This window comes from Trichomonas vaginalis, chromosome VI (genome assembly GCF_026262505.1).
Source record: "Trichomonas vaginalis G3 chromosome VI, whole genome shotgun sequence".
Lineage (NCBI taxonomy): Eukaryota > Parabasalia > Trichomonadida > Trichomonadidae > Trichomonas > Trichomonas vaginalis.
Window position 1 is genome coordinate 8,505,623 of NC_067208.1, and position 24,533 is coordinate 8,530,155.

Genomic DNA, 24,533 nt, shown 5'->3' on the forward strand with positions numbered 1-24,533 from the left:
ATTGTAGACAAATTTCTTATACTGTGCTAAACTCTTTCAAAGCAAACAGGAGGCTCAAAGAAAATTAAGAAACAAAAACTTACCTGCGCACACTCATACAGGAACTACAAACACAACAGGTAATCATTCACATTCAATAACAAAAAGAGGTTAACAAATCTTGCAGAGCAGGTTCGAGATAGACAGGGAATGCATAGATATGATATTTTCAAGCGACCCAGTAGATTCAAGCGCAGGATTTTTCTGTGGAACCACAGGAAAACATTCACACACTTTCACAAACAAATCCAACAGGAAGTGGGAGCAGACTATATGCCACCTTATATGACGTTTATGCATGGGTTAGAACGGCCTGAAAGTCCTTGAGCTCCAAAAGAGCGAACAGCATGAAATTACTAAATTTAACTTTTACATAAATGAGCTTGAAAGAGAGTATTCGAACACACATCCATGGAGGTCATTAAGAAGTTCAATGAAGCCGCAAAGAGTTGTGGATTTAACTAACAGAGCTGAAGTGAAAAGAAGTTCTTTGACAAAAAATGTTGTACATAACAAAAAAATAAACCCTTACGACTACTTTTTACCAATTTACTCCAACACTCCTGACGCATACCAATTTGACACTCTCATTCAAAGCAAGAAAAGGAGGACATAAACCATTCCTCATCTTCATTAATGTTACACTCGTAAAGCTTTTGCGTATATAATGAAAATAAAGGAACTCGTGAAGTGTTAAGAGTTTTACAAAAGTTTGTAGCAGAACATAGCCAAGTACTTTAACATCAGACCAAGACAGTGCATATCTCAGCAATGAAATCACAGATTTTCTCATTAAGCATAACATAACTCACTACACTACTGAAGACCATAACCATAACATTACTCGGCATCATAAACCGCTTCATAAGAACGCTCAGAGATTTAAACCAAGAGCGAGACTTTACCGAAGAAACAATGAAACATTTCTCTCGAAGTATATAATTCCTCAACACATTCTACAACAGGGCATTACAACCAATTCAATGACACACAACAAGAAGAAAAGTATATACAAAAGAAACGAAGCCAAACACAAAATATCAGAAAATTCAACACAATTTTACCCTCATTCCTGGTACAAAAGTTCGTTGTAGTCTTGACGACAAGCCGTTGACAAAAGAAACGTTAAGGTTAAGTAGAAACTATTATATCGTAGACTCTACGCAAGGTAATGGATATCTTATAAAAGCTTGCCGACTCGATTGCGTTTTACCCTCGACATAAATTAGATCGAAAGTAGTAATGGCAAACTTGCTAAAACCATTGACGAGCAAAAGCGAGGAGTGGTTATTGAAATACTTGGCTATAACATAAACGATGACACTTATAAAGTAAGATATTGAAGGAGGCGTTGAAGATGTTATTACCATCTAAGAACTTGAGAGAGTCAAAGTCAACACATCTGGGACCATTAGAGCGGGAGTACTGGAAAGACAAAAATAAAGCCAGAAAAATAAGAAAATTCTTCTAAACTTTTTCATTAGATGTAAATCAGACATGAATGAGAAACAGTCATGATATCATTAATGGTACCATTTATTTTTGTCATAAATTTACACCAAAATATATTTTAGGTGAAGAGGTAGAGATCTCACCCGTTTTTTCACCTCTTTTTTCACCCCTATGAATTTTCATGAATTTCCTTAAGATAGAAAATAAAGTTAGTTTATTTTTATTTATTTTTTTTATTTTGTATGTAAAGATATGATTTCAACAATCGGCCACAACAACAATTCAAACAACTACAGCACCAAACTCGTTAGTTATGAATCCTACGTCAATGTTGGGAGAGATGAAAAACTTCATTCCTTCTTCATATACTTTCGAAAACAAAAATCCAGAAGATAAAGCAAAGAAACTGTTAACAAGTAATTTAGACTGTACCGCACAGGATGAAGAAAATGAAGAATATCTTTATGACATGCAGGACTCATCGACCATTTACCTAAACTACCTGAAATTCAGCAACAAAAAACTAACCATTCCCGAATTTGACGAAATTGAAGTCAAAGCAACTGACTCGGTAGAAATAAAGAAAGTTCATACGAAAGGTAAACTATGAGTTTCTAGGATATCATTGCAGCCATAAAGTTATGGACAAGATTGCGACATGGTTTATAAAAATATTTCTGACCTTTACAAATCCGAAGAATTTAAGACATACGACAACTTTGTTTCATTAATTGCAGAATGTGTATGGCAGATAAGAGATAAAGATAGAAGAGGTAAAGTATGGAATGAACAGATAAAACCAGCAGCTTTTGAGTTAAAGAAAACCATTGACGCCTTAGTTGTTCTAGCTGGTTTTATTTCAATGTATAACGCAAAAATAATCCGCAATGTTCAAAAATGTAAAGCAGCAATGAGGAAATATAACTACCCAGTCAAAGAGATAGAAAGAATGCGAAACGACTATGCAGACTTAAAGAAAGAAGCAGAAAAGCCAGCAGAAGTATAAAATGGATATGTTGACATTTCTTAATAAAAACTATCCAACAGCAGAAGATTTCCTTCTGTCTGACGTCAAGAAGAAATATAAAGAGACTTTCGGCATGATTAAAACATTCGATGTACTAAAAGAAGAAATAGAAGCTACGAAATTGTTTAGGATTTCAAATATACATCGTAACAATTCAGTTAAAACGCTTGTGAAAAAACAGGTGAGAAAACGGGTGAGATCTCACCTCTTCACCTAAACATTATTTTTGCTGAAAAATGACCAAATTTCATGAATTTCATAAAAGATAAAAATAAAGTTAGTTTTATTTTTATTTATTTTTTATCTTGTATGTAAAGACAGTAATGACAAACATTGAGTTTGAAACAGTTAGAAAGATAGACAATGACACCAAAGTGGTTAGAATAGGTGATTTAAACTAAGATACTCAAAGAAATACAACAAATATTCTTGTCAGACATTATAACACCTTCTGGAAAGAAAACAAAGGACTGGGTTAGAATTGCTTCTACTCAGAAATTTTGACAAGAAATCCTGAGCTCATGATATCAATAGCATTTCATGGAACAAGAGCATATCTTATAGACAAAAGTCTTATACCAATAGTTTTGTTATGGTTAGACCCAGTGTTGGGATATAACATTCATAACTTATGTTCATTCGATACGGAACGTTGCAGTGAAGGCTTACTTTACATCGTTCAGAAACCGAAGGACTTCAATACAAAGAGATATAAGATAGGAAGAACATATAATATAACTCAAAGATATGACAGTACAGTCAATAGAGTCAAGGTTGTGTCGTTAATGATATGAGAGCTGCAAACAAGAAACTACTTGAAGTTTTAAAATGTATGGTGCTCCACGAAAGGTAAAGAAAGTTTGAAGTAGATGAGATAGATAAAGCTATAAAATTATTTGACGAAGTTGCTGAAATACATGTAAAGCGTTTATTTTTGGTCTTTTGTGAAAGTCAGAAAATAAAGTTAGTTTTTATTTTATTTATTTTTTTATTTTGTATGTAAAGACAGTAATGACAACATCAGAGACACAAACAACAGTTATAGTCCATGAAGCTATAAATGAAAAATACGAGTACATACAGTATAACAAACAGTTACGTCTCATTCGTTCAGTCAAAGATGACATGTACCAAATGCAAAGTATATGAATGCTCTTCGTTCTACAAAGCAAGCATATCATTGGTTTGAAAACCAACAGACAAAAGAACTTTTTAGAAGAATTTCCTCATATGATTGCTTTGCAGAATGAAGAGATTTCGTATGAAAATCGCAAGAATTTGGCTCCTTGTTTGAAAGGTTATTATGTTCATAGACTTTTAGTAAACGCTGTAGCAATGTGGGCTTCACCTCGTTATGCTTGTTATATTTCATGATGTTAGATGAACTATATAAAGCAAAAAGATGAGTCATTGAATCCAAAGACAAAGCATACAGAAAAGAATACCGCGTTCAGTACCAAAGGAAAGGAAAAGAGTTATAGGTATATGATATATACTGAAGAATTGGAGAAAGAAGAAGATAAAGATATGGTTATGTTACATTTAGTGAGAAGAAACAACAAGAGCTTTTATGACTTAGCTAGATATATAAACTGACAGAAACTGGTTCTATCGTGAAAACTTACCGATTTCAATGACACCGAATGAGCAAATAAAGGAAATTGTCAAAAATACTCTTCCTCAAACACACTATGACATCAAAGGTTGCACAATACTTACATTCAAAGAAGACTTAACATTACTGAAGGAAAAAATAACAGAATATTTCGATAACTTCAAAGAGGAAGAATGAAGTCACGACAACATTAACGAAGAGAGAATGAGGTGAAAAAAGAGGTGAAAAAACGGGTGAGATCTCACCTCTTCACCTAAAATATATTTTTGTGCTATATTTACACTCATTTACGAAGAAGTCATGAATCCTACGTCAATTATGTTCGACACTGATAACATTAACGATAACATTAACGATAACATAAACGATAACATAAATGCTCCATGTCAATTATGTTCGACACTGATAACATTAACGATAACATAAACGATAACATAAACGATAACATAAACGATAACATTCATTTTTGCATTAATCCTGCTGTGTTGTCAAAATATCATGTTGTCATCATTTTTAAAAGAAGTTAATTAACCTGGTGACATGGTGACGTAGTGACACCATCAGTTATTCAAAAATAAATTTTCTTATAAAGCTTCAGGGTCTATTTCTTCAACCATTTCACTTCCTTCGTCAATGTCAATAGAAGCTTCTTCAACCTTTGGTAAGAATTTCTGTATAACATCTTTGTTCGCGTTTCGTTATTGTCTTCAGAGATGAAGGATAATATTTCACATTTGTTTCACCCTTCTTATATTCTTTCTGTTCGGAAAGATTTAAAGCAATACTGAAGAAGTCAATGTTAGAGTTCTTTATAACAGTATAATGAGTATCTTTGACATTCACGAAGAAACTCTTTTGTTTCAAAACTACTGCTAACTCTTGTGAAGTATAACGTTTGCGGTCAATGACGATAGCTAATGGTCTGACATACTGACCAAACTTAGATTCTTTCACAAACTTCTTGTTAAAGATAACATTAACATTTGAAGCATTATTGAACTCATTCTTGATGGCAGTAGCGAGAGCATTGTATGAAAAGAACTTGCAATCTTGCATGTGTTTCATTAAAATAAAAATATTAAATTATTTTGAAAAATAACTTAAAAAAATCTAATCTAATTTTTTCAAAAAAAAAATTTTATTTCCTACTAAAGATGTATCGGAAGTTGTCTAAGTTAGAACACTCGGAAATAAAACAACTTCTTACAGAAGCTAACATAGAAGTAGCAAAACATTACGCAACAAACAAAAAAGCACTCGCTGACTTCATTAAAGACTACAATGGTGCAATAAGTTATGATAGAATTCATGAGTTCATAAAGCCGCAACGCGGCGAGGACGAAGTCCATGCAAGAGCATTTCCTTTAAATGACGTTGCTATTGACTTATATCATAGACGTTCAGTACCTCATGAAGTAAGAAGAGAAATGTTTGACATAACAAATGCAAACGTTGGTGAAACAAGAAGAAGAGACGACACACTGAAACAACAGAGAAGAGAGATGTTTAAAAGTGCTATAGAACAAGTTCGCAAAGCTAACGATGTCCTTCGTTCCATTGACGACAAACCAAAAGAAGGTGAGAGATGGTTAAAGAAAGATGAAGAGAATAGGAAGAGAAATGTGAAGTCAGGCAATAGACTCATTGACTTTGACATCGAAGCTTTAGATGAACCAAACAGAGACTACTTACACAAACATTTCGGTAAGGTTTTCATGAGACTCTTAGAGAAGATTAAAATAAACTCCCAACAAAGATGGATGGTATGTTATAAACTTGGTGGAAAGTATGAATGTTCTACGTTAAACCTCAATAATATTGGAACATTACTACATCAGCTCTTGAAGGAGAACTTTATATCAGAGATAGAAGCAAATGCTGCAGGTATTGTTGAAATGCACTATGACTTCTTCTTGACAAACATAAAGAATCTTACTGAAATAAAGATGTATGATTTAACAGAATATGAAGGCTTAACGATGTCAGATGTAAAGAAAGGCAAACCAAAAAAGAGACCCTATAGAGATGAAAGCACACTGACAAATGACCAGAAAGCCATTTTGGAAGCTCTTAAGCAAACAGGAAACCCAGCACTTATAGAAAGCTTTTGGAAAGATAATGGTGAAAAGAAGTTTTATAAGAAGAGAAGCGGTCAGTTCTGGAAGTATCTTTGCACATTACCTATAAATCTTGAGCGCTACCAAATCTTCAATGAATTGAACAAAAGAACTGCAGCACTTATGACAGAAGACAATTGTTTCGTTTATGCTTGCATTCAGGCTGGAGTAAATGAAGAAACTATTGACCACATGAGAGAAGTCATTCGTGTTAGAGACTTTCCTCAAAGTAAAGTACAAGAAATTTCTGACGCAACAGGTATAGCATTTAATGTTACCATTGGTTACTTCAATGACTCAAGACATAATGAAATAAAGAGATACATACCAAAAGAATGTGAAACTGTTAGAACTATTGACTTACTTCTTGTTGAAGACCACTACATGCTAAATGAAAGATTACCAATGGCAACATATTTCGTTCGCAACTATATAGAAATTCTCAAAGCTTGTGGTGGAATGAACATTGAGAAACAAATGAAGATTTATACAAAGAGAGAAGATAAATATGTAGTTCGTTATGATAGAACAACACCGTTATGGGATGTTATGAAAACATTGTGGGAGTGCAAATATTTCGAACCTATTTCTTATGGAGAACTTTTCACATATACGACTGACTTATATAAACAGAACCTTGCACCATTTAAAGATTTGACATATGCTCCAAAGTATTGTGTACAACTGAAGAAGAAAGCCGAGTCAAAAGAAGTAAATAAAAATAAGTGCAAGTTCATTCCTGAGCACGTTTTCTTTGCTGACTTTGAGTGCAGTACTCTTATATACGAAAAAAAGAGATCTGACATTGTGTCAGATCTCAGTAAAAGTGACATTTACATGTCAAAAAAATAGAATGAGTTTAAGTAATTAAAATTGAGGGTGAGAGTAGTATTGTATGAAATAATATCTCTCACCCTCCAATTCATCCTATGGCGCCGAAAAAATTTTGGTGAAATGCGACCACATTTCACCAAAATTTCTCGGCGCCATATAGAGAACTAGAGCCTGTGAGGTACTGATACTATCCATGTACCTCGCAGGCTCTAGTTCCAAGCCAAAATGGCTAAAAATTGCCCGCAATTGTTCACATTGCGGGCAATTTTTAGCCATTTTGGCTGGGAATTGGAGGGTGAGAGTAGTATTGTATGAAATAATATCTCTCACCCTCCAATTCATCCTATGGCGCCGAAAAAATTTTGGTGAAATGCGACCACATTTCACCAAAATTTCTCGCGCCATATAGAGAACTAGAGCCTGTGAGGTACTGATACTATCCATGTACCTCGCAGGCTCTAGTTCCAAGCCAAAATGGCTAAAAATTGCCCGCAATTGTTCACATTGCGGGCAATTTTTAGCCATTTTGGCTGGGAATTGGAGGGTGAGAGTAGTATTGTATGAAATAATATCTCTCACCCTCCAATTCATCCTATGGCGCCGAAAAAATTTTGGTGAAATGCGACCACATTTCACCAAAATTTCTCGGCGCCATATAGAGAACTAGAGCCTGTGAGGTACTGATACTATCCATGTACCTCGCAGGCTCTAGTTCCAAGCCAAAATGGCTAAAAATTGCCCGCAATTGTTCACATTGCGGGCAATTTTTAGCCATTTTGGCTGGGAATTGGAGGGTGAGAGTAGTATTGTATGAAATAATATCTCTCACCCTCCAATTCATCCTATGGCGCCGAAAAAATTTTGGTGAAATGCGACCACATTTCACCAAAATTTCTCGGCGCCATATAGAGAACTAGAGCCTGTGAGGTACTGATACTATCCATGTACCTCGCAGGCTCTAGTTCCAAGCCAAAATGGCTAAAAATTGCCCGCAATTGTTCACATTGCGGGCAATTTTTAGCCATTTTGGCTGGGAATTGGAGGGTGAGAGTAGTATTGTATGAAATAATATCTCTCACCCTCCAATTCATCCTATGGCGCCGAAAAAATTTTGGTGAAATGCGACCACATTTCACCAAAATTTCTCGGCGCCATATAGAGAACTAGAGCCTGTGAGGTACTGATACTATCCATGTACCTCGCAGGCTCTAGTTCCAAGCCAAAATGGCTAAAAATTGCCCGCAATTGTTCACATTCCCATCTTTTGTTGGTAAGACGAAGAATATGAAATAAATTATGAAGAAGATAATGATGAATAAAATATCACTTTTTATATTTTTGACACGTAAAGTTGTCACTTTTCTGTCAAACCGTTTTTATCGTTTTCGTATATAACAGTACCGATGGCTTTCATAAAGCTTTTAACATATGTTATGACAGTGAAGATGGTTCAGTGAGTGAAAGCATATGGGGTCAGAACTGTGCAACAGAATTTTTGGAACGACTTCCTGACAAGAGTTTAATATATTTCCATAACCTCAGTTATGATATAAACTTCATCTTAAGACACATGACAGAAGTGAAAGGAACTCCCATCATTAAAGGTTCACGAACAATGCAAATAACTGGCTTATATAAAGGAAGGGCAATTATTATAAAAGACTCTTACAGTGTTATAAATAAGAAACTTAAACTATTTCCTGCTATGTTTAACTTACAAACAGGACCGAAAGAAGTATTTCCATACAACTACTACAGCAGTGTTTTGTTAGCAAATGACAACAGAACTGCTGTCATTTCTGAAGCATGTAAGTTTATCCGGGATGCGGATACGTTCATGAAAAACATAGATTCCATCAAAGGTTGCAGAATAGATGAAAACCACTTCGACTTAGAAAAGTATAGCACATTTTATTGCAAACAAGATGTAAGAATTTTAAGAGAAGGTTTTGTTAAGTTCCGCAATGACATATTGAAAGAGTTTGATTTAAACGTATATGACTACGTTAGTATTTGTTCTATTGCTAACAAATTGTTTGAGAACAGAGTGTACTTCCCGAATGGAAATTTATATGACCTCTCAAATAAACCAAGAGAATTTATTTCACGCTGTATTCAAGGTGGAAGATGTATGCTGTCAGATAACATGAAACAAAAGAGCGAAAAGAAACTCATTGCTGACTTCGACGCTGTTTCATTATATCCATCAGCTATAGCAAGACTTTATACTTTAGAAGGTATTCCAAAGGTTATGAAGAAAGAAATGTTAAGCACAGAGTATCTCATGAGACATTTATTCGATGACGACCAAAAGGAACCCATTGGTGAAAAGTTTATGTCTGGCTTCTTTGTTCTCATTAAGATAACAGAGATTGGAATACATAGACACTTTCCTTTAATAGTTTGTGACCCTGAACTAAATCCAGAACTTAACGTTCCCAGAAGTTCAAACACTTGCTGTCTCATGTATGTTGACCATATAACATTACAAGACCTCATAAAATATCAAGGTGTCAAATGTGAAGTGTTGCAAGGATACTACTACGATGGAAACAGAGATATTAGAATAAGAGATGAAGTAAAGAAGTTGTTTGAGTTAAGGTTAAAGTATAAGAAAGAAGGAAATCCTTTGCAAGAAAATATAAAGCTCATTCTGAACAGTATTTATGGCAAAACTATTCTATCTCCTATTGAGTCAAAAATAACCATAGTAAATGACAAAGATGCTATAAGATATGCCATCAGAAACTACAACCATATAGTGAAGTTCGAAGGTTTGGATGGTTCAGATAAAACTATTTTCAAGCTAACGAAAAGCATTTGCAGACACTTTAACTTCTGTCCACTTGGTGTTAACATTCTGTCTATGTCGAAGAGAATAATGTGTGAAGTATTCTGTACTGCTGAGGACTTAGGAATGGACATCTTTTATAGCGATACGGACAGTATGCATCTCTACAATGAAGATATCCCTCGTTTAGCTGAAGAGTTTGAGAAACGTTATGGAAGAGTTCTCATTGGTAAAAACCTTGGTCAATTTCATAGCGACTTTGCAGAAATCACACCTGGAAAACAAAGTTTAGCATACAAGTCAATATTTTGTGGAAAGAAGACTTACATAGACTTACTCACGAATGATTTAAATGAAGTTGCATTTCACTGCAGAATGAAAGGCGTGAAGCAAGATGTTATTGCTTTAACCACTAATGAAATGTTTCCTGACTCTGTTCAGTGTTTCTATGATGAAGATAAAGGTTTAATGGTTCCGCAAGGAACATATGACAAAGACTCTGAGTTCAGTTTAATGAAACTTTACAAAGCACTTTATGACGGTCAAGAGATTGGATTTGACTTATGTAAGTCATGTCAACCTTGCTTTGAAGAGAAGTTTAACTTCTCAATAACGACTAAAACAAGCTTTATTCGTAAGTTGAAGTTCTGAGGTCATTTATTTTTGTCAGCAATGAGGTCATTCGTGATAAAAATGTCATAAGACGAAATGGCGGAAGTGAGGTGAAGTCAAAAAGTGACATATATTTGGCCGGCTAAATTTCCCTTTAGTTTACATGTCAAAATTACAATAAATTAATTATTTTGCTTAGCAATTAGCTATGTATTAAAACTAAAATTATTACTATTCAATTCTTTACATTCAAATATTAAACAATTCAAATTTAATAACAAAGATATTACAATAAATAAAAAAAATGATTAAAAATGTCCCTGAAAATTTTCGGAAAGCTATCTCGTGTTTAGGTCTCAATTTTTTTTAGAAATAGAAAAAGATTGAGTGGGGGACAAACTCGCCCATTGTCACTTTTTCATTAACCTTAAACTTGTAATTTTCATTATTTTTAATTAACCTTATTTCTTTCCCAATTCCTGATTTATTTTATTCACTTACTATTAAAAGTCACATTTTAATAAAATATAATAATTTATTTATAGCATTTTTTACTATACTGTAATAAAAAATTAATTATAATAAATTAAATGTTTATTAAATCAAATGTTTTCTTTGCAATAATATTTTTAATGAGAAAGGGACAAACTATCCAGTGTCACTTTTCAAAGGAATAAAAAAATAATAAAGATGAAATAATAACATGAAATCTTATATAAATATAATTTTATCTAAATAGATAAATGAATTAAGCAGTTTACAGTTATATATATTTAATGAGAGACAATATCTAGTTCTATGGTAGAAATGACTCTTAGACTCAAATAAGTAACACAGATAGAAAGTACTCAGTATAACAATTATATATGTACACTCAAAGTTAGTCGCTGCTAAAATCTTAACCTTGCATTTCGGGAAAATCTGACAAATGGCTCTTAGACTCAAATAAGTAACACAGATAGAAAGTACTCAGTATAACAATTATATATGTACACTCAAAGTTAGTCGCTGCTAAAATCTTAACCTTGCATTTCGGGAAAATCTGACAAATGGCTCTTAGACTCAAATAAGTAACACAGATAGAAAGTACTCAGTATAACAATTATATATGTACACTCAAAGTTAGTCGCTGCTAAAATCTTAACCTTGCATTTCGGGAAAATCTGACAAATGGCTCTTAGACTCAAATAAGTAACACAGATAGAAAGTACTCAGTATAACAATTATATATGTACACTCAAAGTTAGTCGCTGCTAAAATCTTAACCTTGCATTTCGGGAAAATCTGACAAATGGCTCTTAGACTCAAATAAGTAACACAGATAGAAAGTACTCAGTATAACAATTATATATGTACACTCAAAGTTAGTCGCTGCTAAAATCTTAACCTTGCATTTCGGGAAAATCTGACAAATGGCTCTTAGACTCAAATAAGTAACACAGATAGAAAGTACTCAGTATAACAATTATATATGTACACTCAAAGTTAGTCGCTGCTAAAATCTTAACCTTGCATTTCGGGAAAATCTGACAAATGGCTCTTAGACTCAAATAAGTAACACAGATAGAAAGTACTCAGTATAACAATTATATATGTACACTCAAAGTTAGTCGCTGCTAAAATCTTAACCTTGCATTTCGGGAAAATCTGACAAATGGCTCTTAGACTCAAATAAGTAACACAGATAGAAAGTACTCAGTATAACAATTATATATGTACACTCAAAGTTAGTCGCTGCTAAAATCTTAACCTTGCATTTCGGGAAAATCTGACAAATGGCTCTTAGACTCAAATAAGTAACACAGATAGAAAGTACTCAGTATAACAATTATATATGTACACTCAAAGTTAGTCGCTGCTAAAATCTTAACCTTGCATTTCGGGAAAATCTGACAAATGGCTCTTAGACTTGTTTTGATAATTAATTCTTCAATTATATTATAATTTATAACAAATTTCCTCAAACTATCTGTATGTCATTCAATTCCCGGCCACTACATTCAATGATGGACCATTTCCTTCAAATTTTGAAATACCTTATTCAATTTGTTGTATGGAGCCCGTGATATTCAACACTATGGAGCTCCTCCAGTTTGGTATCCAAGAAGAGATAAAAGCTAGCATGGGCTACTCTCAAAAATGCTTGAAGCAATATATTCAAGTTTGCAACAAGGATCAATAGATTCAAATCTTGTTTATTGTACTTTAAAGGTACTTTTAAAAAAGAAACAATTAATGTAAAAGATTCAAATAATTTTTTATTATTATTTTATTAATTTTTTAAAATAAGGTTAATAAAAAAGTGACACTGGATAGTTTGTCCCACACTCATTTTTAATGTTGAGTAAACAATGTTGGGATCAAGTGTATCATTTTTCAGACCTTTCTGAACAGCTTCAAGCATACTGATGCATTCGACTTTTTTAAATTGTGTCATTTCTTCGAAATCTCTTGTGACTTTTTTGATAACTTTAACACTTCTCTCTGAATCCAGACCTTTAATTTGCAACTTAATCAGGAATGAAGGAACAACACTGGAATATAACTCGATGACAAGTTCATCGAGTCGAAGATTTTGCCTTTCTGGGAAGTACTGGTGCTTCAAAACCTTGAAATGTGATTCCGAGATGTTGTTTGTTCATCTCCTTCATTTCTATAGCGAAGCATCCACCTGTCAAGATGATGGCGCCACTGTCGGTCAAAGTATTCACGGGCAGCAGGTTCCTCATTTAAAATTTCTTCTAAATTGTTGTAAACTTCATCAGGATCAATTTCTTCCTCTTCAGAACCAAAGACCAATAACTTCATTAAGTTATAGAAAGTTTCGAAGTTGGAACGATCTTGAAACTTTTCAGCCTTTCTCATGACAGCGCGCAACACATGAACGCCACACCAAATGATCTGGCATAAGGGGATGGCTGTTTCAACAGCATTTGTGATTTGAGGTGCGCAGTCCATTGAAAAATAAGATGGTTCGCGATTGATGGAGCCAAAATATGCTGTGAGACAAACTTGTATATTTTCACTTGTGTCGGGCCAAACGAAAAAATACAAAAACGGAAAAACAATTGATTCCGCGAATTTGCCAGTGACGGCATAAAATGGTATGCGAGAGCGCAAGAGCTTATAAGTGGAATCAATGTGATAAGTTTGTATTTGATGTGAAAAAGCATTTGCTTCGAATGGGGCGTAATAGAAAATCATACGATCTGGCTCGTGAATAAACTCGATGAGATCATCCGGAGAATGACTCTTAACCATGTCGACAAAAATTGCAAGAGATGTAACATCATCCGCTGAGAAACGGGTATTGATTGCATGAAGGCGTTTAGAAAACTTTTTTAAAGCATCTGTAGATTGTTGAAACATTTCCGGAATGATCCCACTATCAAATGGGATATTAAGATCTTTGAAACACCTTAATTGTGCGTAAACACGGTCTTGATTTGATTCAAAATATCTTGTTAAATAAGATCTAGAAAAATATGATGTAATTTGTTGTGATTTGTTTGGAAAAGAGGCAGAATGATTGTGGGTGTTAATACATTTTCGTATGTGGTACTTGTCATCGGGAAGTGTATCAACAAGGAAGCGACATGGACAATTCGGCCACTTACAATTAAATTGGATTTGATTTCTTTCTTTCCTAGTTTTATATGAATAACTACAACCTGCTTGGATTTCTTGTTGCACTCCATACTTAAGCAACTCGATACATGTGAGTTCGTGATCTTGGATCTGCATTAAAATGAAATGATTTGAAAGAATAAAGAATTTTGAATATATTGGTCTTATTTTGATAAGCTTGGTCGTGTTTTGAATAGCTTGGCCATCTAATTCAATTATGATCTTTGAAAATTAGGTGAAATAAAACTAAACATAAATGTAAAACTAGGGATATGAAATTTTGGTTGTACGCCACTTGTATGTGCCGGATACCATTGTGTCAAATTTTTTCTGAAATTAACTTTAAAAGTACTAAGTAAGATCATGAGATATAGCAATATATGTTTAAACCAACTTATATTTTGGTTGTACACCACTTGTATGTGCCGGATACCATTGTGTCAAATTTTTTCTGAAATTAACTTTAAAAGTACTAAGTAAGATCATTTATTTTTGCATAATATAATGCCAATATGGTTTCTTTTGATTTTATTTCATTTATAAGCAAATCAGATTTACCCAAAAACTCCACTCCATAAGCGTTCATTTGCTAAATTAAAAAGTGACAATGGGCTAGTCTGTCCCTTTCTCGAAAAAGATTGGATTTAACTTTCAAACATTATATATAGTTTTGTATATGGAAGTCTTTAAATACAAGTTAATGATATGGAGTTGTATTGCGAGGAAGAGGGAATCAAAGAAATTGACGAAGTTCCAGAATTTTATTCAACAATTCTTAATCAATTAACAAAAACTATACCGAAACTTATCTTACCATCCAAATCAAATCACATTACATACGGAATAAACATTTAATCTTTTACCATTAAAATTATATTTATACGTTATTTAATTTTTTTACGTCTAAGTTGAATAGGATAATAGCCGAAGATATAAAGTAACTATAGTTTACAAGCTAAGGAACAAATCAGCATTGAAACTAAAAAATGCTGAAATATTATAATAAATTGAAGAAATACTGTGATAGAATACCTAGTTATACTAGATACTATTATAATATGAATTCATTTGTATTGAATATCGATAATAAAAAATCGATGAAATATTAAAATGAGAATAAATTAATAATGAGATTATAAATTAGAATTATTTCTGTTTTATTTAAAATAAAAACTTAGTTCTATTTAAATTCGATAAAGAAGTACGAAAAAGTTGTATTATACGTATGATGTTGCCCGATGTTTGGTAACACTATTGTAGAATATAAGCATATATGATAGAAAAGCAATATGCTTAATATCGAGTAATTCTAATTTTTTACGAAATTATTCAAATACGTTATTTTTTAAAATGAAAAGATAAGCATACCATTATGCAGTAGTTTGCGCACATATACTATGCTGATGAAAGTTGGTCTCTAATTCGAAACTTGAGTCTGTCAAATTGACGTTCAAGTATTAAAAAGTTGTATTATACGTATGATGTTGCCCGATGTTTGGTAACACTATTGTAGAATATAAGCATATATGATAGAAAAGCAATATGCTTAATATCGAGTAATTCTAATTTTTTACGAAATTATTCAAATACGTTATTTTTTAAAATGAAAAGATAAGCATACCATTATGCAGTAGTTTGCGCACATATACTATGCTGATGAAAGTTGGTCTCTAATTCGAAACTTGAGTCTGTCAAATTGACGTTCAAGTATTAAAAAGTTGTATTATACGTATGATGTTGCCCGATGTTTGGTAACACTATTGTAGAATATAAGCATATATGATAGAAAAGCAATATGCTTAATATCGAGTAATTCTAATTTTTTACGAAATTATTCAAATACGTTATTTTTTAAAATGAAAAGATAAGCATACCATTATGCAGTAGTTTGCGCACATATACTATGCTGATGAAAGTTGGTCTCTAATTCGAAACTTGAGTCTGTCAAATTGACGTTCAAGTATTAAAAAGTTGTATTATACGTATGATGTTGCCCGATGTTTGGTAACACTATTGTAGAATATAAGCATATATGATAGAAAAGCAATATGCTTAATATCGAGTAATTCTAATTTTTTACGAAATTATTCAAATACGTTATTTTTTAAAATGAAAAGATAAGCATACCATTATGCAGTAGTTTGCGCACATATACTATGCTGATGAAAGTTGGTCTCTAATTCGAAACTTGAGTCTGTCAAATTGACGTTCAAGTATTAAAAAGTTGTATTATACGTATGATGTTGCCCGATGTTTGGTAACACTATTGTAGAATATAAGCATATATGATAGAAAAGCAATATGCTTAATATCGAGTAATTCTAATTTTTTACGAAATTATTCAAATACGTTATTTTTTAAAATGAAAAGATAAGCATACCATTATGCAGTAGTTTGCGCACATATACTATGCTGATGAAAGTTGGTCTCTAATTCGAAACTTGAGTCTGTCAAATTGACGTTCAAGTATTAAAAAGTTGTATTATACGTATGATGTTGCCCGATGTTTGGTAACACTATTGTAGAATATAAGCATATATGATAGAAAAGCAATATGCTTAATATCGAGTAATTCTAATTTTTTACGAAATTATTCAAATACGTTATTTTTTAAAATGAAAAGATAAGCATACCATTATGCAGTAGTTTGCGCACATATACTATGCTGATGAAAGTTGGTCTCTAATTCGAAACTTGAGTCTGTCAAATTGACGTTCAAGTATTAAAAAGTTGTATTATACGTATGATGTTGCCCGATGTTTGGTAACACTATTGTAGAATATAAGCATATATGATAGAAAAGCAATATGCTTAATATCGAGTAATTCTAATTTTTTACGAAATTATTCAAATACGTTATTTTTTAAAATGAAAAGATAAGCATACCATTATGCAGTAGTTTGCGCACATATACTATGCTGATGAAAGTTGGTCTCTAATTCGAAACTTGAGTCTGTCAAATTGACGTTCAAGTATTAAAAAGTTGTATTATACGTATGATGTTGCCCGATGTTTGGTAACACTATTGTAGAATATAAGCATATATGATAGAAAAGCAATATGCTTAATATCGAGTAATTCTAATTTTTTACGAAATTATTCAAATACGTTATTTTTTAAAATGAAAAGATAAGCATACCATTATGCAGTAGTTTGCGCACATATACTATGCTGATGAAAGTTGGTCTCTAATTCGAAACTTGAGTCTGTCAAATTGACGTTCAAGTATTAAAAAGTTGTATTATACGTATGATGTTGCCCGATGTTTGGTAACACTATTGTAGAATATAAGCATATATGATAGAAAAGCAATATGCTTAATATCGAGTAATTCTAATTTTTTACGAAATTATTCAAATACGTTATTTTTTAAAATGAAAAGATAAGCATACCATTATGCAGTAGTTTGCGCACATATACTATGCTGATGAAAGTTGGTCTCTAATTCGAAACTTGAGTCTGTCAAATTGACGTTCAAGTATTAAAAAGTTGTATTATACGTATGATGTTGCCCGATGTTTGGTAACACTATTGTAGAATATAAGCATATATGATAGAAAAGCAATATGCTTAATATCGAGTAATTCTAATTTTTTACGAAATTATTCAAATACGTTATTTTTTAAAATGAAAAGATAAGCATACCATTATGCAGTAGTTTGCGCACATATACTATGCTGATGAAAGTTGGTCTCTAATTCGAAACTTGAGTCTGTCAAATTGACGTTCAAGTATTAAAAAGTTGTATTATACGTATGATGTTGCCCGATGTTTGGTAACACTATTGTAGAATATAAGCATATATGATAGAAAAGCAATATGCTTAATATCGAGTAATTCTAATTTTTTACGAAATTATTCAAATACGTTATTTTTTAAAATGAAAAGATAAGCATACCATTATGCAGTAGTTTGCGCACATATACTATGCTGATGAAAGTTGGTCTCTAATTCGAAACTTGAGTCTGTCAAATTGACGTTCAAGTATTAAAAAGTTGTATTATACGTATGATGTTGCCCGATGTTTGGTAACACTATTGTAGAATATAAGCATATATGATAGAAAAGCAATATGCTTAATATCGAGTAATTCTAATTTTTTACGAAATTATTCAAATACGTTATTTTTTAAAATGAAAAGATAAGCATACCATTATGCAGTAGTTTGCGCACATATACTATGCTGATGAAAGTTGGTCTCTAATTCGAAACTTGAGTCTGTCAAATTGACGTTCAAGTATTAAAAAGTTGTATTATACGTATGATGTTGCCCGATGTTTGGTAACACTATTGTAGAATATAAGCATATATGATAGAAAAGCAATATGCTTAATATCGAGTAATTCTAATTTTTTACGAAATTATTCAAATACGTTATTTTTTAAAATGAAAAGATAAGCATACCATTATGCAGTAGTTTGCGCACATATACTATGCTGATGAAAGTTGGTCTCTAATTCGAAACTTGAGTCTGTCAAATTGACGTTCAAGTATTAAAAAGTTGTATTATACGTATGATGTTGCCCGATGTTTGGTAACACTATTGTAGAATATAAGCATATATGATAGAAAAGCAATATGCTTAATATCGAGTAATTCTAATTTTTTACGAAATTATTCAAATACGTTATTTTTTAAAATGAAAAGATAAGCATACCATTATGCAGTAGTTTGCGCACATATACTATGCTGATGAAAGTTGGTCTCTAATTCGAAACTTGAGTCTGTCAAATTGACGTTCAAGTATTAAAAAGTTGTATTATACGTATGATGTTGCCCGATGTTTGGTAACACTATTGTAGAATATAAGCATATATGATAGAAAAGCAATATGCTTAATATCGAGTAATTCTAATTTTTTACGAAATTATTCAAATACGTTATTTTTTAAAATGAAAAGATAAGCATACCATTATGCAGTAGTTTGCGCACATATACTATGCTGATGAAAGTTGGTCTCTAATTCGAAACTTGAGTCTGTCAAATTGACGTTCAAGTATTAAAAAGTTGTATTATACGTATGATGTTGCCCGATGTTTGGTAACACTATTGTAGAATATAAGCATATATGATAGAAAAGCAATATGCTTAATATCGAGTAATTCTAATTTTTTACGAAATTATTCAAATACGTTATTTTTTAAAATGAAAAGATAAGCATACCATTATGCAGTAGTTTGCGCACATATACTATGCTGATGAAAGTTGGTCTCTAATTCGAAACTTGAGTCTGTCAAATTGACGTTCAAGTATTAAAAAGTTGTATTATACGTATGATGTTGCCCGATGTTTGGTAACACTATTGTAGAATATAAGCATATATGATAGAAAAGCAATATGCTTAATATCGAGTAATTCTAATTTTTTACGAAATTATTCAAATACGTTATTTTTTAAAATGAAAAGATAAGCATACCATTATGCAGTAGTTTGCGCACATATACTATGCTGATGAAAGTTGGTCTCTAATTCGAAACTTGAGTCTGTCAAATTGACGTTCAAGTATTAAAAAGTTGTATTATACGTATGATGTTGCCCGATGTTTGGTAACACTATTGTAGAATATAAGCATATATGATAGAAAAGCAATATGCTTAATATCGAGTAATTCTAATTTTTTACGAAATTATTCAAATACGTTATTTTTTAAAATGAAAAGATAAGCATACCATTATGCAGTAGTTTGCGCACATATACTATGCTGATGAAAGTTGGTCTCTAATTCGAAACTTGAGTCTGTCAAATTGACGTTCAAGTATTAAAAAGTTGTATTATACGTATGATGTTGCCCGATGTTTGGTAACACTATTGTAGAATATAAGCATATATGATAGAAAAGCAATATGCTTAATATCGAGTAATTCTAATTTTTTACGAAATTATTCAAATACGTTATTTTTTAAAATGAAAAGATAAGCATACCATTATGCAGTAGTTTGCGCACATATACTATGCTGATGAAAGTTGGTCTCTAATTCGAAACTTGAGTCTGTCAAATTGACGTTCAAGTATTAAAAAGTTGTATTATACGTATGATGTTGCCCGATGTTTGGTAACACTATTGTAGAATATAAGCATATATGATAGAAAAGCAATATGCTTAATATCGAGTAATTCTAATTTTTTACGAAATTATTCAAATACGTTATTTTTTAAAATGAAAAGATAAGCATACCATTATGCAGTAGTTTGCGCACATATACTATGCTGATGAAAGTTGGTCTCTAATTCGAAACTTGAGTCTGTCAAATTGACGTTCAAGTATTAAAAAGTTGTATTATACGTATGATGTTGCCCGATGTTTGGTAACACTATTGTAGAATATAAGCATATATGATAGAAAAGCAATATGCTTAATATCGAGTAATTCTAATTTTTTACGAAATTATTCAAATACGTTATTTTTTAAAATGAAAAGATAAGCATACCATTATGCAGTAGTTTGCGCACATATACTATGCTGATGAAAGTTGGTCTCTAATTCGAAACTTGAGTCTGTCAAATTGACGTTCAAGTATTAAAAAGTTGTATTATACGTATGATGTTGCCCGATGTTTGGTAACACTATTGTAGAATATAAGCATATATGATAGAAAAGCAATATGCTTAATATCGAGTAATTCTAATTTTTTACGAAATTATTCAAATACGTTATTTTTTAAAATGAAAAGATAAGCATACCATTATGCAGTAGTTTGCGCACATATACTATGCTGATGAAAGTTGGTCTCTAATTCGAAACTTGAGTCTGTCAAATTGACGTTCAAGTATTAAAAAGTTGTATTATACGTATGATGTTGCCCGATGTTTGGTAACACTATTGTAGAATATAAGCATATATGATAGAAAAGCAATATGCTTAATATCGAGTAATTCTAATTTTTTACGAAATTATTCAAATACGTTATTTTTTAAAATGAAAAGATAAGCATACCATTATGCAGTAGTTTGCGCACATATACTATGCTGATGAAAGTTGGTCTCTAATTCGAAACTTGAGTCTGTCAAATTGACGTTCAAGTATTAAAAAGTTGTATTATACGTATGATGTTGCCCGATGTTTGGTAACACTATTGTAGAATATAAGCATATATGATAGAAAAGCAATATGCTTAATATCGAGTAATTCTAATTTTTTACGAAATTATTCAAATACGTTATTTTTTAAAATGAAAAGATAAGCATACCATTATGCAGTAGTTTGCGCACATATACTATGCTGATGAAAGTTGGTCTCTAATTCGAAACTTGAGTCTGTCAAATTGACGTTCAAGTATTAAAAAGTTGTATTATACGTATGATGTTGCCCGATGTTTGGTAACACTATTGTAGAATATAAGCATATATGATAGAAAAGCAATATGCTTAATATCGAGTAATTCTAATTTTTTACGAAATTATTCAAATACGTTATTTTTTAAAATGAAAAGATAAGCATACCATTATGCAGTAGTTTGCGCACATATACTATGCTGATGAAAGTTGGTCTCTAATTCGAAACTTGAGTCTGTCAAATTGACGTTCAAGTATTAAAAAGTTGTATTATACGTATGATGTTGCCCGATGTTTGGTAACACTATTGTAGAATATAAGCATATATGATAGAAAAGCAATATGCTTAATATCGAGTAATTCTAATTTTTTACGAAATTATTCAAATACGTTATTTTTTAAAATGAAAAGATAAGCATACCATTATGCAGTAGTTTGCGCACATATACTATGCTGATGAAAGTTGGTCTCTAATTCGAAACTTGAGTCTGTCAAATTGACGTTCAAGTATTAAAAAGTTGTATTATACGTATGATGTTGCCCGATGTTTGGTAACACTATTGTAGAATATAAGCATATATGATAGAAAAGCAATATGCTTAATATCGAGTAATTCTAATTTTTTACGAAATTATTCAAATACGTTATTTTTTAAAATGAAAAGATAAGCATACCATTATGCAGTAGTTTGCGCACATATACTATGCTGATGAAAGTTGGTCTCTAATTCGAAACTTGAGTCTGTCAAATTGACGTTCAAGTATTAAAAAGTTGTATTATACGTATGATGTTGCCCGATGTTTGGTAACACTATTGTAGAATATAAGCATATATGATAGAAAAGCAATATGCTTAATATCGAGTAATTCTAATTTTTTACGAAATTATTCAAATACGTTATTTTTTAAAATGAAAAGATAAGCATACCATTATGCAGTAGTTTGCGCACATATACTATGCTGATGAAAGTTGGTCTCTAATTCGAAACTTGAGTCTGTCAAATTGACGTTCAAGTATTAAAAAGTTGTATTATACGTATGATGTTGCCCGATGTTTGGTAACACTATTGTAGAATATAAGCATATATGATAGAAAAGCAATTATGCTTAATATCGAGTAATTCTAATTTTTTACGAAATTATTCAAATACGTTATTTTTTAAAATGAAAAGATAAGCATACCATTATGCAGTAGTTTGCGCACATATACTATGCTGATGAAAGTTGGTCTCTAATTCGAAAACTTGAGTCTGTCAAATTGACGTTCAAGTATTAAAAAGTTGTATTATACGTATGATGTTGCCCGATGTTTGGTAACACTATTGTTAGAATATAAGCATATTATGATAGAAAAAGCAATATGCTTAATATCGAGTAATTCTAATTTTTTACGAAATTATTCAAATACGTTATTTTTAAAATGAAAGATAAGCATACCATTATGCAGTAGTTTGCGCACATTACTATGCTGATGAAAGTTGGTCTCTAATTCGAAACTTGAGTCTGTCAAATTGACGTTCAAGTATTAAAAAGTTGTATTATACGTATGATGTTGCCCGATGTTTGGTAACACTATTGTAGAATATAAGCATATATGATAGAAAAGCAATATGCTTAATATCGAGTAATTCTAATTTTTTACGAAATTATTCAAATACGTTATTTTTTAAAATGAAAAGATAAGCATACCATTATGCAGTAGTTTGCGCACATATACTATGCTGATGAAAGTTGGTCTCTAATTCGAAACTTGAGTCTGTCAAATTGACGTTCAAGTATTAAAAAAGTTGTATTATACGTATGATGTTGCCGATGTTTGGTAACACTATTGTAGAATATAAGCATATATGATAGAAAAGCAATATGCTTAATATCGAGTAATTCTAATTTTTTACGAAATTATTCAAATACGTTTATTTTTTAAAATGAAAAGATAAGCATACCATTATTCCAGTAGTTTGCGCACATATACTATGCTGATGAAAGTTGGTCTCTAATTCGAAACTTGAGTCTGTCAAATTGACGTTCAAGTATTTAAAAAGTTGTATTATACGTATGATGTTGCCCGATGTTTGGTAACACTATTGTAGAATATAAGCATATATGATAGAAAAGCAATATGCTTAATATCGAGTAATTCTAATTTTTTACGAAATTATTCAAATACGTTATTTTTTAAAATGAAAAGATAAGCATACCATTATGCAGTAGTTTGCGCACATATACTATGCTGATGAAAGTTGGTCTCTAATTCGAAACTTGAGTCTGTCAAATTGACGTTCAAGTATTAAAAAGTTTGTATTATACGTATGATGTTGCCCGATGTTTGGTAACACTATTGTAGAATATAAGCATATATGATAGAAAAGCAATATGCTTAATATCGAGTAATTCTAATTTTTTACGAAATTATTCAAATACGTTATTTTTTAAAATGAAAAGATAAGCATACCATTATGCAGTAGTTTGCGCACATATACTATGCTGATGAAAGTTGGTCTCTAATTCGAAACTTGAGTCTGTCAAATTGACGTTCAAGTATTAAAAGTTGTATTATACGTATGATGTTGCCCGATGTTTGGTAACACTATTGTAGAATATAAGCATATATGATAGAAAAGCAATATGCTTAATATCGAGTAATTCTAATTTTTTACGAAATTATTCAAATACGTTATTTTTTAAAATGAAAAGATAAGCATACCATTATGCAGTAGTTTGCGCACATATACTATGCTGATGAAAGTTGGTCTCTAATTCGAAACTTGAGTCTGTCAAATTGACGTTCAAGTATTAAAAAGTTGTATTATACGTATGATGTTGCCCGATGTTTGGTAACACTATTGTAGAATATAAGCATATATGATAGAAAAGCAATATGCTTAATATCGAGTAATTCTAATTTTTTACGAAATTATTCAAATACGTTATTTTTTAAAATGAAAAGATAAGCATACCATTATGCAGTAGTTTGCGCACATATACTATGCTGATGAAAGTTGGTCTCTAATTCGAAACTTGAGTCTGTCAAATTGACGTTCAAGTATTAAAAAGTTGTATTATACGTATGATGTTGCCCGATGTTTGGTAACACTATTGTAGAATATAAGCATATATGATAGAAAAGCAATATGCTTAATATCGAGTA

The 24,533-nt window shown here is 31.7% G+C and overlaps 3 protein-coding genes and 3 pseudogenes across 6 annotated transcripts, besides 13 other annotated features; 4 read left to right on the forward strand and 2 right to left on the reverse strand.

Moving 5' to 3' along the window:
- Positions 1-7,027: part of a mobile genetic element that runs on past the window's edge.
- On the forward strand, positions 3,749-4,310 carry TVAGG3_0828840 (annotated as a pseudogene). Its single transcript has one exon. A coding segment is annotated over exon 1 (562 nt).
- On the reverse strand, positions 4,718-5,198 carry TVAGG3_0828850 (annotated as a pseudogene). The gene has a single exon. A coding segment is annotated over exon 1 (481 nt).
- TVAGG3_0828860 (organellar and viral DNA polymerase type B) lies at positions 5,288-6,284 on the forward strand (the record flags this gene model as incomplete). The annotated part of the gene is made up of 1 exon (XM_051248378.1): positions 5,288-6,284. A coding segment is annotated over one exon (997 nt), but the record flags the coding sequence as incomplete, so codon positions are not given.
- A 164-nt stretch (positions 7,028-7,191) lies between the features above and the next one.
- Positions 7,192-7,300: a mobile genetic element.
- Positions 7,301-7,441: 141 nt separating this feature from the next.
- Positions 7,442-7,549: a mobile genetic element.
- Positions 7,550-7,690: 141 nt separating this feature from the next.
- Positions 7,691-7,799: a mobile genetic element.
- Positions 7,800-7,940: 141 nt separating this feature from the next.
- Positions 7,941-8,049: a mobile genetic element.
- Positions 8,050-8,190: 141 nt separating this feature from the next.
- Positions 8,191-8,299: a mobile genetic element.
- Positions 8,300-8,419: 120 nt separating this feature from the next.
- Positions 8,420-8,481: a mobile genetic element.
- Positions 8,482-9,472, forward strand: TVAGG3_0828930 (annotated as a pseudogene). Its single transcript has one exon. A coding segment is annotated over exon 1 (991 nt).
- Positions 9,473-10,031: 559 nt separating this feature from the next.
- Positions 10,032-10,526, forward strand: TVAGG3_0828950 (organellar and viral DNA polymerase type B; the record flags this gene model as incomplete). Its single annotated transcript, XM_001282094.1, has 1 exon — positions 10,032-10,526. The coding sequence occupies one exon, from the start codon at positions 10,032-10,034 to the stop codon at positions 10,524-10,526; it is 495 nt and encodes a 164-aa protein (XP_001282095.1).
- Positions 10,032-10,569: a mobile genetic element.
- A 303-nt stretch (positions 10,570-10,872) lies between these two features.
- Positions 10,873-10,910: a mobile genetic element.
- A 217-nt stretch (positions 10,911-11,127) lies between these two features.
- Positions 11,128-11,153: a mobile genetic element.
- A 1,632-nt stretch (positions 11,154-12,785) lies between these two features.
- Positions 12,786-12,811: a mobile genetic element.
- A 6-nt stretch (positions 12,812-12,817) lies between these two features.
- Positions 12,818-14,744: a mobile genetic element.
- On the reverse strand, positions 13,089-13,691 carry TVAGG3_0829010 (MULE transposase domain-containing protein; the record flags this gene model as incomplete). Its single annotated transcript, XM_001291864.1, has 1 exon — positions 13,089-13,691. One exon carries the CDS (start codon positions 13,689-13,691, stop codon positions 13,089-13,091), a length of 603 nt encoding a protein of 200 aa, XP_001291865.1.
- Positions 14,745-15,040: 296 nt separating the features above from the next.
- Positions 15,041-15,069: a mobile genetic element.
- The last annotated feature ends 9,464 nt before the right edge of the window (positions 15,070-24,533 follow it).